Source organism: Pseudorca crassidens, chromosome 9 (genome assembly GCF_039906515.1).
Source record: "Pseudorca crassidens isolate mPseCra1 chromosome 9, mPseCra1.hap1, whole genome shotgun sequence".
NCBI classification, from domain to species: domain Eukaryota; kingdom Metazoa; phylum Chordata; class Mammalia; order Artiodactyla; family Delphinidae; genus Pseudorca; species Pseudorca crassidens.
Window position 1 is genome coordinate 36,549,639 of NC_090304.1, and position 12,351 is coordinate 36,561,989.

The 12,351-nt window shown below is 45.8% G+C and overlaps 1 protein-coding gene across 9 annotated transcripts in view; it reads right to left on the bottom strand.

The window, feature by feature from the left end:
- The window catches only part of NAV2 (neuron navigator 2), a 403,679-nt gene that overhangs the window by 210,065 nt on the left and 181,263 nt on the right, over positions 1–12,351 (bottom strand). For all 9 annotated transcript variants that reach the window (XR_010946112.1, XM_067749641.1, XM_067749643.1 and 6 more), the window contains one exon: positions 5,965–6,131. Coding sequence is in view for 8 of the 9 variants with exons in the window: in XM_067749641.1 (XP_067605742.1) it covers positions 5,965–6,131 (167 nt within the window). In the remaining variant the exon portion in view is untranslated. The remainder of the gene's footprint in view (positions 1–5,964; positions 6,132–12,351) is intronic.

Below are 12,351 nucleotides of genomic sequence, written 5' to 3' on the forward strand. Positions count from 1 at the left end.
AGCACAGACGGGTACCCAAGCTCTCCCCTTGCCTGGGGTGACAGCTCTGGAATGGCAGAGGTCCCCTGATGACCAAGGGAGGTCCTATGCTGCCACAGAAATGATCTTACAGAAGTTTCCCTCTACAGGCCCTCCACGGGATGTGAGGTTATTAATACAGTGAACACAACACAGGTCCTCCCAGATTAACACCTGACCAGAAGAGTGGATGCATCATTCCTTCCCAGCCTCCCCTTCCTCTGCTCTCAGCAAAAATCTTCAGATGGAAATCAGGGCAAATGATGTCACCTCTCTGAGGTGCCCCCCAGCCCTCTGGCTAAGCGGATCTTTATCCTCGCCACTTTGAGCACAGCCCTATCACAGGACAAGTGAGCACCTCCCCCTCCCCTACAAACAGCCCGAAGCTGGGCACAAATGGTGACAAAACGAATGAAGGCAAGAAACAACATGAAACAGGTGCACCCCAACCATATTCTCTTCTGTGTGACCTGGACCACTGAATCAATTCCATCTAGTCTAAACTTTAGGTCAGCATCTTGATTAACAGCAGACCTAATTTTAGGTCAGCATCTTGATTAACGGCAGAACATGGGCAACTTCTTCGTGCGTCCCTCTCCCAACCATTAAGTCTGATAAAGAACTTGCTTTGCCAACCACTAAGTGACAAGTTTATAGAGATTCTAAATCAATGTTACTCAGACATGACATCATGCTGAAGGCTGTAAAACCCCGTTTCTAGCCATGTCTGGCTCTCCTCTTCTGCCACGACAGGTAGGAGTGAACAGAGAGGAAGAAAGTGACCCAGAGAATGAACACCCGAGGAAGGAACCCACCAGAAAGCGCTGATGGGGCTCACATTAGGCAAGGCCAAACAGCCAGTGAAAACTTCGCCGTGGCTTAGTGCCAGAGGACTTCAGACTCACTTTACAGAAGGGGAAACTGAGGCCCGGAGAAGCGTCTTGAAGGAGGTCATGCCAGGTGGTAGTGAGCTTGATCTCAAACCCAAGTGCTTTTGTACTATGCCACACTCACTAGTTGTGACTCTCAGCAAAGTGTCAATAAAAACAGTCAGTTTTTAGCAAATGATCTTGTTATTTCAGCTTCTTAAAACAATTTGCTTCATTTCTAAGGCAAGGTATTTTTTGCCCAAGAGAGTGAAAATAAAAGTGTCAAGTGTGGAGAGAAACTAGACTTCTCACACATTGTTGCTGGGAATTATAAACAGGGATAACCTTTGGGGAGCAAAATTTGGCACTGTTAAAACAACTGTAAAATGTGCATACATTCTTCAATGCAGTAATTCCACTGAAATGGTTGTATACATGCAAAAAAGACCTACAAGGATGTTAATCTCAGTACTATTTATAATATCAAAAAATTAGAAGCAACCTAAATGAAAGTGATTAAAAATATTAAGGTAAATTCATACTATGAAGTACTATGCAACTATTTTATGAAGAGAGAATGACCTATAAAAAGGGCTGTCCATGATTTGTTGATTTTATTTATAACTTAAAATGTCATATACGTATGTGTGTGTGAGACTGGGTGTATATGTACAAGGCTCCTGTAAAAATTAAATATTACTAATAAAGCACTTCAAATAGCTCCTGCCAAAGAGTGAACATTAGGAAAAATTTATCACAATGTTATAGTATATAAATCAACTATATTTTGATTTAAAAACAGGAACTATTAAAATAACTTTAAACAAACAAACAAAAAATGTGATAGTATATGCATGAAAATAATATAGAAGAATATACACTAAGTGGCTAACACTGGCTTTGTCTGAGAGGAGGGATTATATAGGGTTCTTTTTCTTTTAATAAATTTGTGTTGTTCGAATACTTTAATATAATTATTTTTGTATTGAAAATATAGTAAAGATATGCTTTCTACAAAATGAAGAAAACCTTATTATTCAGAAAAGAACATCCTCCGTATGCACAGAATTCAGTCTAGCAATGCTAGTAAACATTCCAAATTTGTATGACGCACTAAATACTTTAGACCTGTATTAGATCGCTGGCAGTGTTAACCTGTTCAGAGGATGTAAGTGAGGGAATGGAAGGAAGAGAAAACAGATCATGTCACAAATGTTGAAAAAGAACAGCTATTTCCTCTCCCCTGAAAATCTGTGATTCTGGCCTGGAGCCCTAGAGCCACTCGGAGCCAACAGAGGAAGTGAAGGGCCGCCGCGCGTCCTGGCCATTCCTTAACAGATGTTTCGCAGCCGATCCTGCTGACACATCCTGCAGGCCGGGCAGGGCCCTGTATGGTTGTTGCCTGCAGGAGTGCGAATCCAAACGCAGGCCTAAACCATGGCAGTGATAATGATACAACAAATAACTAGCAGGTTTTCCTAAAGGCTAAGGCTCTGCAGACTTTCCTCCAAACCTACAGAATCCGAAATCTGAACTTTTAGGAAAACTAACAGGTCGTGTTGCTGTACAGAACATTTCTTTCTGGGTTTTGTGTATCAACTATGCACTTGGTCACTTTATGGAACAATGTAATGAACTGTGAGTCCTAGGTTTTTTTCTAGTTACTACCTGTTAGTTTTCTTCTGCTTTACATCTCAGTTGATTGCCCAGTATAATCAGAACTAAATTCAGTGATGATGACAAAAGAGGACTTGTTTCTTTGGGTGTGATTTTAAGAGGAATGCTTTAGTGTTTCCCCACAAAGTACAAAGTGCTCTGGGGTTTTTGAAAAGTTGCCTGTTACAATCTCCTTTTATTCCTCTTTATCCTTTTTAAAAACCGGGACTAGGTGTTGAAATATTTTTGTCATTTATTGACAGAATGATGGATTTCTCATTGAACTTAGTGATGTGATTAGATCAATTCCTAGGACCGGGATTCTCGGGTCAATGGATCACATAGAAAAGCCTATGAATTGGTTCACCTGCCAGAGCACAGTGCAGTCCGGGTCTGACTGACTCACAAGAAAGCTTCAGGGGAGGACAGGTAATGAGATTCTATCACGGACTTGACCTCATGGGAAAGCAGTCCACATCTCAACTAGAGCACCAACCACACTGAACTGCAATTCAGCTGCTCAAAGAGTTTCTCTCTCCAAGATTTCTCCAGGTAAAGGATGATATCTTATGCACCCAAGTACCTGTTGTGTCTTTTACATGGCCAGGTGGCTGAGTTATTTCTGTTCCGTCCCCACAAACTATATTTTGCATGCAAGCCGCCTACCTCAGTCTGCAACCAAGGTCAGACTCAAGGGAGAACACAGGGAACATGAAGAAAGGAGGAGGAAATAACGAGTCTCTGAAGGCAAAATCACATGACCCCGTTACTTCAGGATGGTGGAAAAGTATTAGTAAAAAATACTGAGGCCTGGGAATTCCCTGGCGGTCCCGTGGTTAGGACCCAGCGCTTTCACTGCCAGGGCCCAGGTTCGATCCCTGGTCGGGCAGCTAAGATCCCACAAGCCACGTGGCTCTGCCTAAATAAATAAATAAATAAAATCTAGGTCTGCCCCAACCTTGCTTTACCTCAGCTCCCCAGGATAGGAGAGGGATAATAAACACACCTCCCACGCACCTGAACCTCCATCAGTAATTTTTATCACTGTAAATCCTTGCAGGATTTTGAGCGCATCATAGTTCACACAACATTCTCACGCACATCCCCTCACTTGACACTCCTCACAGACATCCCAGGGGACAGGACAGAACCAGAGTTCAAAGCTGGGAGTCAGACCTGGATATGAATTCTAGCACTCAATTAACAGGGAGGGCAAGTTACTAAATCTCATTTAGCCTCATCTTCTTTACCTGTAAAACTGGGGTAATATTTACCTCATGGAATGCTTCTGAAGATCAAGTATAACATAGTGAAAATCAAAGTCCCTAGCACATGTTACGTGCTCAACAAGTAAGTACGATTTCCTTTCCTTCTGACACCGGAGTTTTTCCCTGGGACAATGCCTCTATTGGCATTCACAGCCACCGTCCTTCAGGAGGCCTCCCGGCTGTCTGCTTAAGGCACAAGTGGCAACCCCTGCCCAGGACAGAGGCAGATTGGTGGCTGCCCCAGTGCCAGTGGGGAGCCCCTGGCTGGGCTGCCTGAGTGGCCCTATGTCTGTGTGGGCTCTGGGACACAGGTGCAGCCACCAACCCTGCACCCTCCCACATATGTTCCCTCCACAGGGAACCTTTTATTTTCTCAATTTTTTGGACATTGGCCTCATACCCGTCCTTCAGACTGTTTTACGTCTATTCTCCCCAAAGGACTATGGGACAAGGGCAGGCTTCCCAAACACCTTCTCCTCTCTCCCTTCTCCCTCAACCTGCACACCTCTAACCAGCTCTCAGTGGCAGGGTTTCAAGCATTTCTTTTCTACTTCCAGGAAAAGCACAGTATTAATTGTGGTTCTGGAACCAAAGTGCCTCGGTTCAGTTCCAACTCCATTTCTCACCGTTTCTGGTGTGACCTCGGCAACTACTTAACCTCTCTTAACCTTAGTTTCATCCTTTGTAAATGGGGATAACAACACACTTTGGGGGAATTCAATGAGGCACACAGTAGGTACTCAACAAAATTTAGCTCTTTTCTATATTATGTATATATACATAAACGTATCTGGAAGGATATGCATAGAATGGTTTATAGTGGTATGCTTCAGGGAGCATACAGAGGAGAACTTTTATTTGACAGAAACTTACACCATTTTACAAGCATTCATTATTTTTGTAATTTAAACACACTTTTAACAAGAATACACGGGTATGGTAAAGAAAAGGAAAGGAGGAGAGGGGAAGGGAGGTGGGAAAAAAAAGAAGAAGAAAAATGGTCTGCTCAAGGCGGAAGCCAAAGGCTGGGTCAGAGTCATGATTGGTTTAGACATTCTGGTTATAGCTTTAGTGCTAGGTGCAGAGTTCCCCTGCCTTGTCAGAGAAAACTTCTGCCGTATATATGTCAGCCTTACACAGATTTCCTTCATATTTCCTCCAGTGTTCCAGGTGGGAGTGGGTGTGGGGGAAAGCCCAGTTCCATTGGATTAAGTTATCCTGGGATGGAGGGGTGCGGGCAGGGAGGTTCTGATCTCCCTCACGGTGGGAGAGCTGCCCAGTCCCCTGGAGCACTGTGCGGGGGGCGGGCGGGGGTGTCTCCTGGGTCCCAGGGGAGGAGGGGGCACATCCAGGACAAGCCCTAGGAAGCTTAAACACTACCAGGCAGGAAATGCTTCCAAGGGACCTGGGCATGCCCCCCTAAGAAGTCTAGACCACTTTGCGTGGGAGGAAAAAGGGAGGGCTCTGTCTCTTATTGAAGAATCTTCTGAGCGGTTTCAATTTCCCTATTTCTCCATTGTGTCATGAGATACAGACTGCAGCAAGCAAAGGTTTGTTTTACTACCTTCTGTGCAAGAGTCCCCACAGGGCTACTTACATTTCCTCCCCAACCTAAAAGCTCAGTACTATGCATAGTAAAAAAACATACCCTTTTTTGGTAAGAGCTACATTATCAGAATACCAAGAGGAACGCTGCCTACTCTTTATGTGTAGCCAAGATATTCATTTAGCCAACCCACATTTCGGACTTTTTCAAAGGGTGAAAACCCTCCTTGTTCCTAACTTCCCTCACATCACTTCTGATGGGTAAAAACCTTATCGGCTCACAAAATGCATGCCCCAAGCAGCTTGCATTTCTAGAAAACCACCTCCTGTATAGAGAATATTCTATGAATGTTTTCAAATTGCAAATGTTACATTGCTTCTATGTGTCTTCTGGGCTCCACCCAGACAAACACAGCTATTCCTGCCGGCAACTATGAATGTGTAATATTTTCCCCACCTTATTAATACCTCTTCCAACAAAGTTCCCGCCAGCCAAGCATGTCCTTGTGACCCGTTCCCATCACCGTTTGCCACCCCACACTCACCCAATAGAACTGGATCTGCTATAAAGGAAGATGCCAGAAAGGACCCCCAAGAAGGTGGCTTACCTTTCTCGTGGCTGCTTGCTGGGGGGGGTGGGAGTGGGGAGGTGACCGGTTTGGACTTGTCATGGTTGTTAAAGCTCTGGCTCCGTCGGTTGTTAGCAGTGGCTGACCCTCCGCGTGTTTTGGCCTCGCTGCCTGCAGCGGATACCCTCGCGGTAGGACCTGGAAGTCTAAAAGGCAAAAGCAACAGGCTTCAGTCTCAGGAAAACAGCAGTACCTCAGAAGGTACTGCAGCCATGCAGGAGGCAAAAGAAACCATTCAAGGCATCAGGTCGGTGGCGGTTTGCCAGTCCAAGGACTTACTGGAACCACCACAAACATCTAGGCTAGTAATGACCCCAGTGAAGTCCAAAAGCCAGGTGTGAGTAGTTTTCCTTTGAACACAGAGAGAAATATATGAATACGTCTGCTGATTAGAAATACAAAGCTCGGGAGTTCCCTGGTGTAATAGTGGTTAGGATCCTGGGCTTTCACTGCTGTGGCCCAGGTTCAATCCCTGGTCAGAGAACTGAGATCCCACAAGCCACACAGCGTGGCCAAAAAAAATACAAAGCTCGTCTTACTTCTTCTCTTGGATGAGTAATTTTGCTTTTCAATAGGGCCAAACCATGTCATCTCTAATTCTATCTAGGGTAGAACATAAAGGTCTGTTAAGACTCTAAACTGTTAAACTTGTGTGTACATCTCTTTTGACAGACACTGAAAATGGTTTTTGCCATAACTAGGGATGTAAGTATCAAGAAAAAGATATAATTTATGATGGTCAGAAAGGAAACTGCTACCTCAGAACCCAACTCATCTGCAATGAAAAATTATGGACTGGATGGAAACATTTGTTCAGACACACATTTTCCTTCAACATCTGACAACCTGTCTCCACAGACATTACTCTGAGTCTGAAGCTCAGCTTCTCTGCACAGTCGATGGATAAAATCATACATTCTTTCTGTAAAATGAGCAGGAATCTGTTAGCCTAAAGACAAACACACACTTTCCCTTTAAATAAAACACTTCATTTTTGGGTGGTTTGGGAAGTAAAGTCAGCAGACTAGTCTTTGGTAATGTGTCTAAAGATATTATGGCCCATTCCCCGAAGAGTTAAGGCTATGACTCCGCAAATCAGAATTTTGGTTCAGGGATTACTAAGCAGACTCTTTGCAATCATTAAAGTTGAAAGATGAATAAATGATGAAATATTTAGTTATATCTTTCAGCTAAAACCCACTTAGCAGTGTTGAAAAGCCACTGGAACCTCAGCTGACCAGCATTAGATCTAGCGATAAGTCTGAATTTTCAACTCATAAAGCTTTCCGCCTTCTCTTTCCACACAAATCTCTAAGCACCGAAGAAGTCTGCAGTCTGGAAGCATTTTCGATAGAAACAGGCAAACGCTTCAAACTTTTTCTTGTTGCCTGAGCAAGAAAAAATGGCTGCAGAGTACACAGAGAACATGAGCTGGTGTGAGAGGACTGTAAGATTTATACAGTTAAGAAGAAGCTGGCCCAGTTCCTTAACTGGGAGCTAGGAGAGAAGGAAGCGGGTGAGTTCTTCCCCCCAAAAGTGGCAGAGGGAAGGCCTCACTTCCCACTGCATTAGGAGGATTTGCCCCTCTGTTAATTTACCCCATCTTGTTTAGTGAAGATATTCACCCCACGAAGACAGGCACAGAGTGGGGTGCAAAACCAGCAGTGCCAGTGCCTGTGTTTGCGGACCAGAGGCGGCCAGATCAACTGATCAAGGAGGTCCAGCAATCTTGGCACCTCTCGGTTCTGCTTCCAATGCAAACAGCACCCTGCACGCCCTCCAAGACGGACAGTGTTACCCGAGGACTCCCAGCCAATGGCAGAGCTGCTGCAGGTGCAGGCGTGGGGCTCCTCAGGGCTGGACTCTGCAGGAGTCTGTATGCCCACAGATAGGCCTGAAAAAGGATTATGGACATGTTCCAAGATGATGTCACAGCAACAGTTTTAAGTGGTGCAGGGTAACACAGGTGACAGTATTCTACTCCCGTGGCAAAGAACAGGGAAGCAAAAAGCAACGAGGAGGGAAAAGATGCTCGAGAGGCCCCACTGCCCTCACCTGGACCACAGATTTTTCAGAGCAGCACAGGGCCTTTATAGAGGCAAGAAATCAAAGTATTGGATGGGATGGCCACAACCTTGAATGAGGTAGGCAATTTGGTCCTCTGTGAGGCAGTGTGGTACAATGGGTAAAACAGCTTTTTCCATACAAATGTGGACATGACATTGGGCCAGTCTTATGATCTGAGATTCACGTTCCATATATGTCACTTTGGAATAACAGTAAAGTACCCAATCGGATAGCTGTGAACTTGGAATGGGACTTAAGGTCCAGCCTGATGTAAGTACTCAATGCATGCTGGTTCCCCTTAACATCCTCTCTGCTGAGCACAGATTCATAAAGGAATTGGACACTGTCATAAAGAAAACACGCTACGGTAGAAAAAAGAACCAGACAAATAAGGAAGGAATCAGGCAGATCTAGGTTAAAGCAGCAATAGAGAGCTGGACAAAAATCAACACACAAGAGTTGGAGATCAACGTTTCCAAAGAGGCAAGACAGGTTTTGGCAGACAGGATTCATCATCTCCCTAAGGAACATTTGAGGAGAGAAACTGCTTCATCCAAGAATCCGTGATGAAGAAACTGCTTCATCCAAGCATCTGTGACGAAGACCTTACACTTGGGGTACCTCTGAGCCATCTGTGGGGCCCAGACTGAAACATTCCCCAGTCTTGGATTAACTGAGACGGCTCTGGTTTCCTAGGGGTGGTCACCATCAGATCCTCTTCCTTGAGTCAGAACCTAGAGGTGCTACTCTGATGGGAGTGACCCATCCTTCAAATGGCTACAGGTTGTACCAAGTTTTCTGAGACACGGAAGAGGTCTCGAAGGCCTTGAGGGCGGCTGACGTGACAATAAGGGATGGTTGGCACATGCCGAGCCATCAAAAGCCACCATAAAGCTCAAGCCAGCTCATGTCACCCTCTACCTCATCACCATTACACCCTAGTGAGGACAGCTCCCTTAACTTTGCCCAAATGGGAAAACTGGATGGAGACCAAGTAACTTCTTCCAAGTGTCAGAAGGAAGCCATGTGAACACTGTGCTTCAAAACTCGGGTTCTGTTGTGGATGGGGTGGGACAGTTGCTTGCTCCAAAGCAAGCCTCCCACATCCCTCTGAAATTTTCAGCAGTCTGCCTCACAAACAAAGGCCATGAATGAATGTGTGATGGATGGGAAGTAAGGTAAAAAAGCTTCGTTTGGATCCACCCAGGAGGGAACCAAAACATCCCTTGGGATGATGAGTCAATCCACAAACTGAATTAATTCAGACTGAATTGTGAATACAGGACTTCAGAGCCAAAGGTGACCACGAGATCCTAAGATACCTGAGCAATCCAGGTGAGGGCACTGGACTTCACAAACTGAAGCAGGGATGTGCTATGTCTGTGTTTCTGAGTCCTTCCTTACCCCAATTCATATGTTGAGATTGTAATGCCCAATGTGATGGTATTAGGAGGTGGGGCCTTTGGGAAGTGATTAGGTCATTAGATAGAGCCCTCATGAGTGTTGCTTGTAAGTCACCCAGCCTGTGGTGTTTTATCATGGTGGCCCAAAAAGATTATCACAGGGTTCTAGTTCAATCTTATCTAGATCTTAAGGGGTGGATTGACCCTAGCTGACATCTCAATTACATACACATTGATAAAAGAATGTGAAAGGTCAGAAGTAATTCAAAGAAGAGAAATAATGACCTCGGAAGTTGGAATGGTCAGGGAAGGTTCCAAATAAAAGCAACCCCAGAGCAAGATGTGGCATGTGGAATGAGAATGTGAGTAGAGGGCAAGAAGGGAGGGGGCAGAGGTGTCATGCAGAGGGAAGCTTGTAAAAAAAAAAAAAAAAAGCACTGAAGAAAGAAAGGGCCAGTGTGTGCTGGGGCTTGGGGGACAGCGTGGGAGGAAATGAGGCTGGAAAACCAGGCGGGGGCAGCCCTCAGTGTCACACTATGAACCTTGGACTTGGTCCTGTCCTCCAGCAAGGAGGCATTCATTAGGGAAGCTGAGAACAGAGCTAGAGTTGAAAAGCAGAGTAGCTTCCAGTTCACAGTCACACAGGCCCCTGGCTAACATTCTGAAGTTCATTATTATTAACATCCTTGTGCATCAGGAGAACTTCTCTCAAGCCCCAGCCTGCAAGTAGCTGCTGTCTATTAGCATCATTCTTCTGCAGAGCTGGGTCTTGCTCATGTGGAACAGCTGCAGATACCACAACAGCTGCTGCCCAGCGATGCCTGCCTCATCAAGAAAAAGCAGAGAGAGGAGAGTGCAGCAAGTCAACCTCAAATCATCCACACCCTACATCATCCACAGTGCCAGAAGGTTTCAATGGCTCCTTTGCAAGAAGGACTCTACTTCCCATGATCATCCCACGTCCAAACAACAGTTACAAAATGAGAGGACACAGATGTGTTCTGAAACACACACGCGTTGCTTTTTTAAAAAATGAAGTTTAAGGGAAGAGGTGTAACAAAGAGGCAGAAGGAAAATCCTGCTGCTATGGGAGCTATGGTCAATTTCTCCAACATATGCACAGCCGAGCAGGCAGGATGGTAAGACTGTTGTTCCTGGCACATAACCTGTGCGTGCATCCCGGCTCCACGCGTTGTACGTGCTGACGGGAAGAAAGCCGTTCTTCTCCCCCAAACCACTTCAAAGGCTGGGAGCAGAAGATGGCCCTCCCAGGAAAGATGGCAGCTTGTGTGCACATGCTCAGGACCTTGGGGGTGGGGGGGGTGGAGGTCATAATTGGAGATGCTTTTGCTAGACAAGATGATTAAATGCTAAACCTCTCATCTCCACGGCATCTGCTTTTCAGCAGCTGGGCAGAGACGGCTGAACTACTAGCCACACTGATTCTTCTCCACAAGATGGTCTTACAGAGATTGACTCTGTGAGACTCGCTAGAGCTGGTCCAGATCAACCCGAACCACCAACATCGCCCTATCAGCTAGTTATGGTGCACGGATTACATGCCAGGCTGCAAAGGGCTGGAAATGACTTTATTTAGTCCACATAGCACTGTGACTATGTGGGGCAGGACTACCCCATTTTACCAATAAGGAAACACAGGCTCATGGAGATTAAATAATGGGTCCAGGTAACACAGTAAGTGGTGAAAACGGTGTTTGTTAGGTTCGACTGCAAAGCTGCACTCTTCGTCACCATGCTTCAATGCCTCCCACAGGTAGAATAAGCCTAAATACCTGAGGCTCACCAGGGATGCCAAGAGGCAACACAGTGGTCAAAGGTGGAAATTCATGGAAATCCTTCATCCCTGTACCAGTTCCCTCCATGAGCCCCTTCCCCGTAGATTCAAGACGAGGCTTCCCACCTGCTCAACATCCTTGGTGCCTATCTAGGTGTTTGGCTCTGGTCGGTGTTCAACCAATGTCTGCACCTGAACAAGAGACCTATTTCCAAAGCTCTGGGAGAGGTGTCCTACTCAGCCAGAGGGGTAGGTAGGTCAACAAGTTGACCCTGTTTCTTTTGACAACCAGACTTTACTACTATCCCTGGTGGTGCCTGATCAGCTAAAATGTTTATCAAGGTTGTGCTCAAGTCTAGGGGCGGGGAAGTGGGCGGAGCAGAAGGCAAGGAGTGTTAGACGAATAATAAAATGAAGACCATCCCTTTGTCAGGCTCGTCAGAAACAAAATGCATCCGAGAGAAACTCTAGATGAGGGATAGGACCCTGATGGAAAGCCAGACCTTGGCTTTGGTCAACTTGGAAGCCCTGTGCCCAGCACGCCCTCAGGGCAGGGCAGACACGTCCTCATTCTTCAGTTCTTCCTCTCTTCCCCCCCAACCCCACTCCACCTCCTTCCATCGTTTGGGACTGATAATAATAGATCATTCACGGGATGGGCATGTGCTTCCAATTAGATTCTTTCCCAGCTAGTTCCTGTTTTCTCTCTCTTCCAGAAGTAAGCACATCGGGGGAACAAACACTAGATTTCAGGTTTCCTCCAAGCTCCCCACCCCCTTCCTTTCCTGTGTATGGACTTTGCATGACACTCAAAAAAAAAAAAAAAAAAAAAGGGATCCCAATTTACCAGTGCAGTGGTGGGGGGAGGCCGTCTATCCGACTTGGGCCTCGTGCTGCTGGGAAAGCAGTCACTCTCTAGCAGCGTGCTATGGACTCATGTTTGTGTCCCCTGCTCCCCAAATACATATGTTGTCAACCCAGTGTGACGGTATCTGGAGACGGGGTCTCTGGGAGGTAATGAGGTCATGAAAGTGGAGCCCTTGTGATGGGGTTAGTGCCTTGGAAGAAGAGACAGAGATGGGAGAGCTTGCTTTCTCTCTG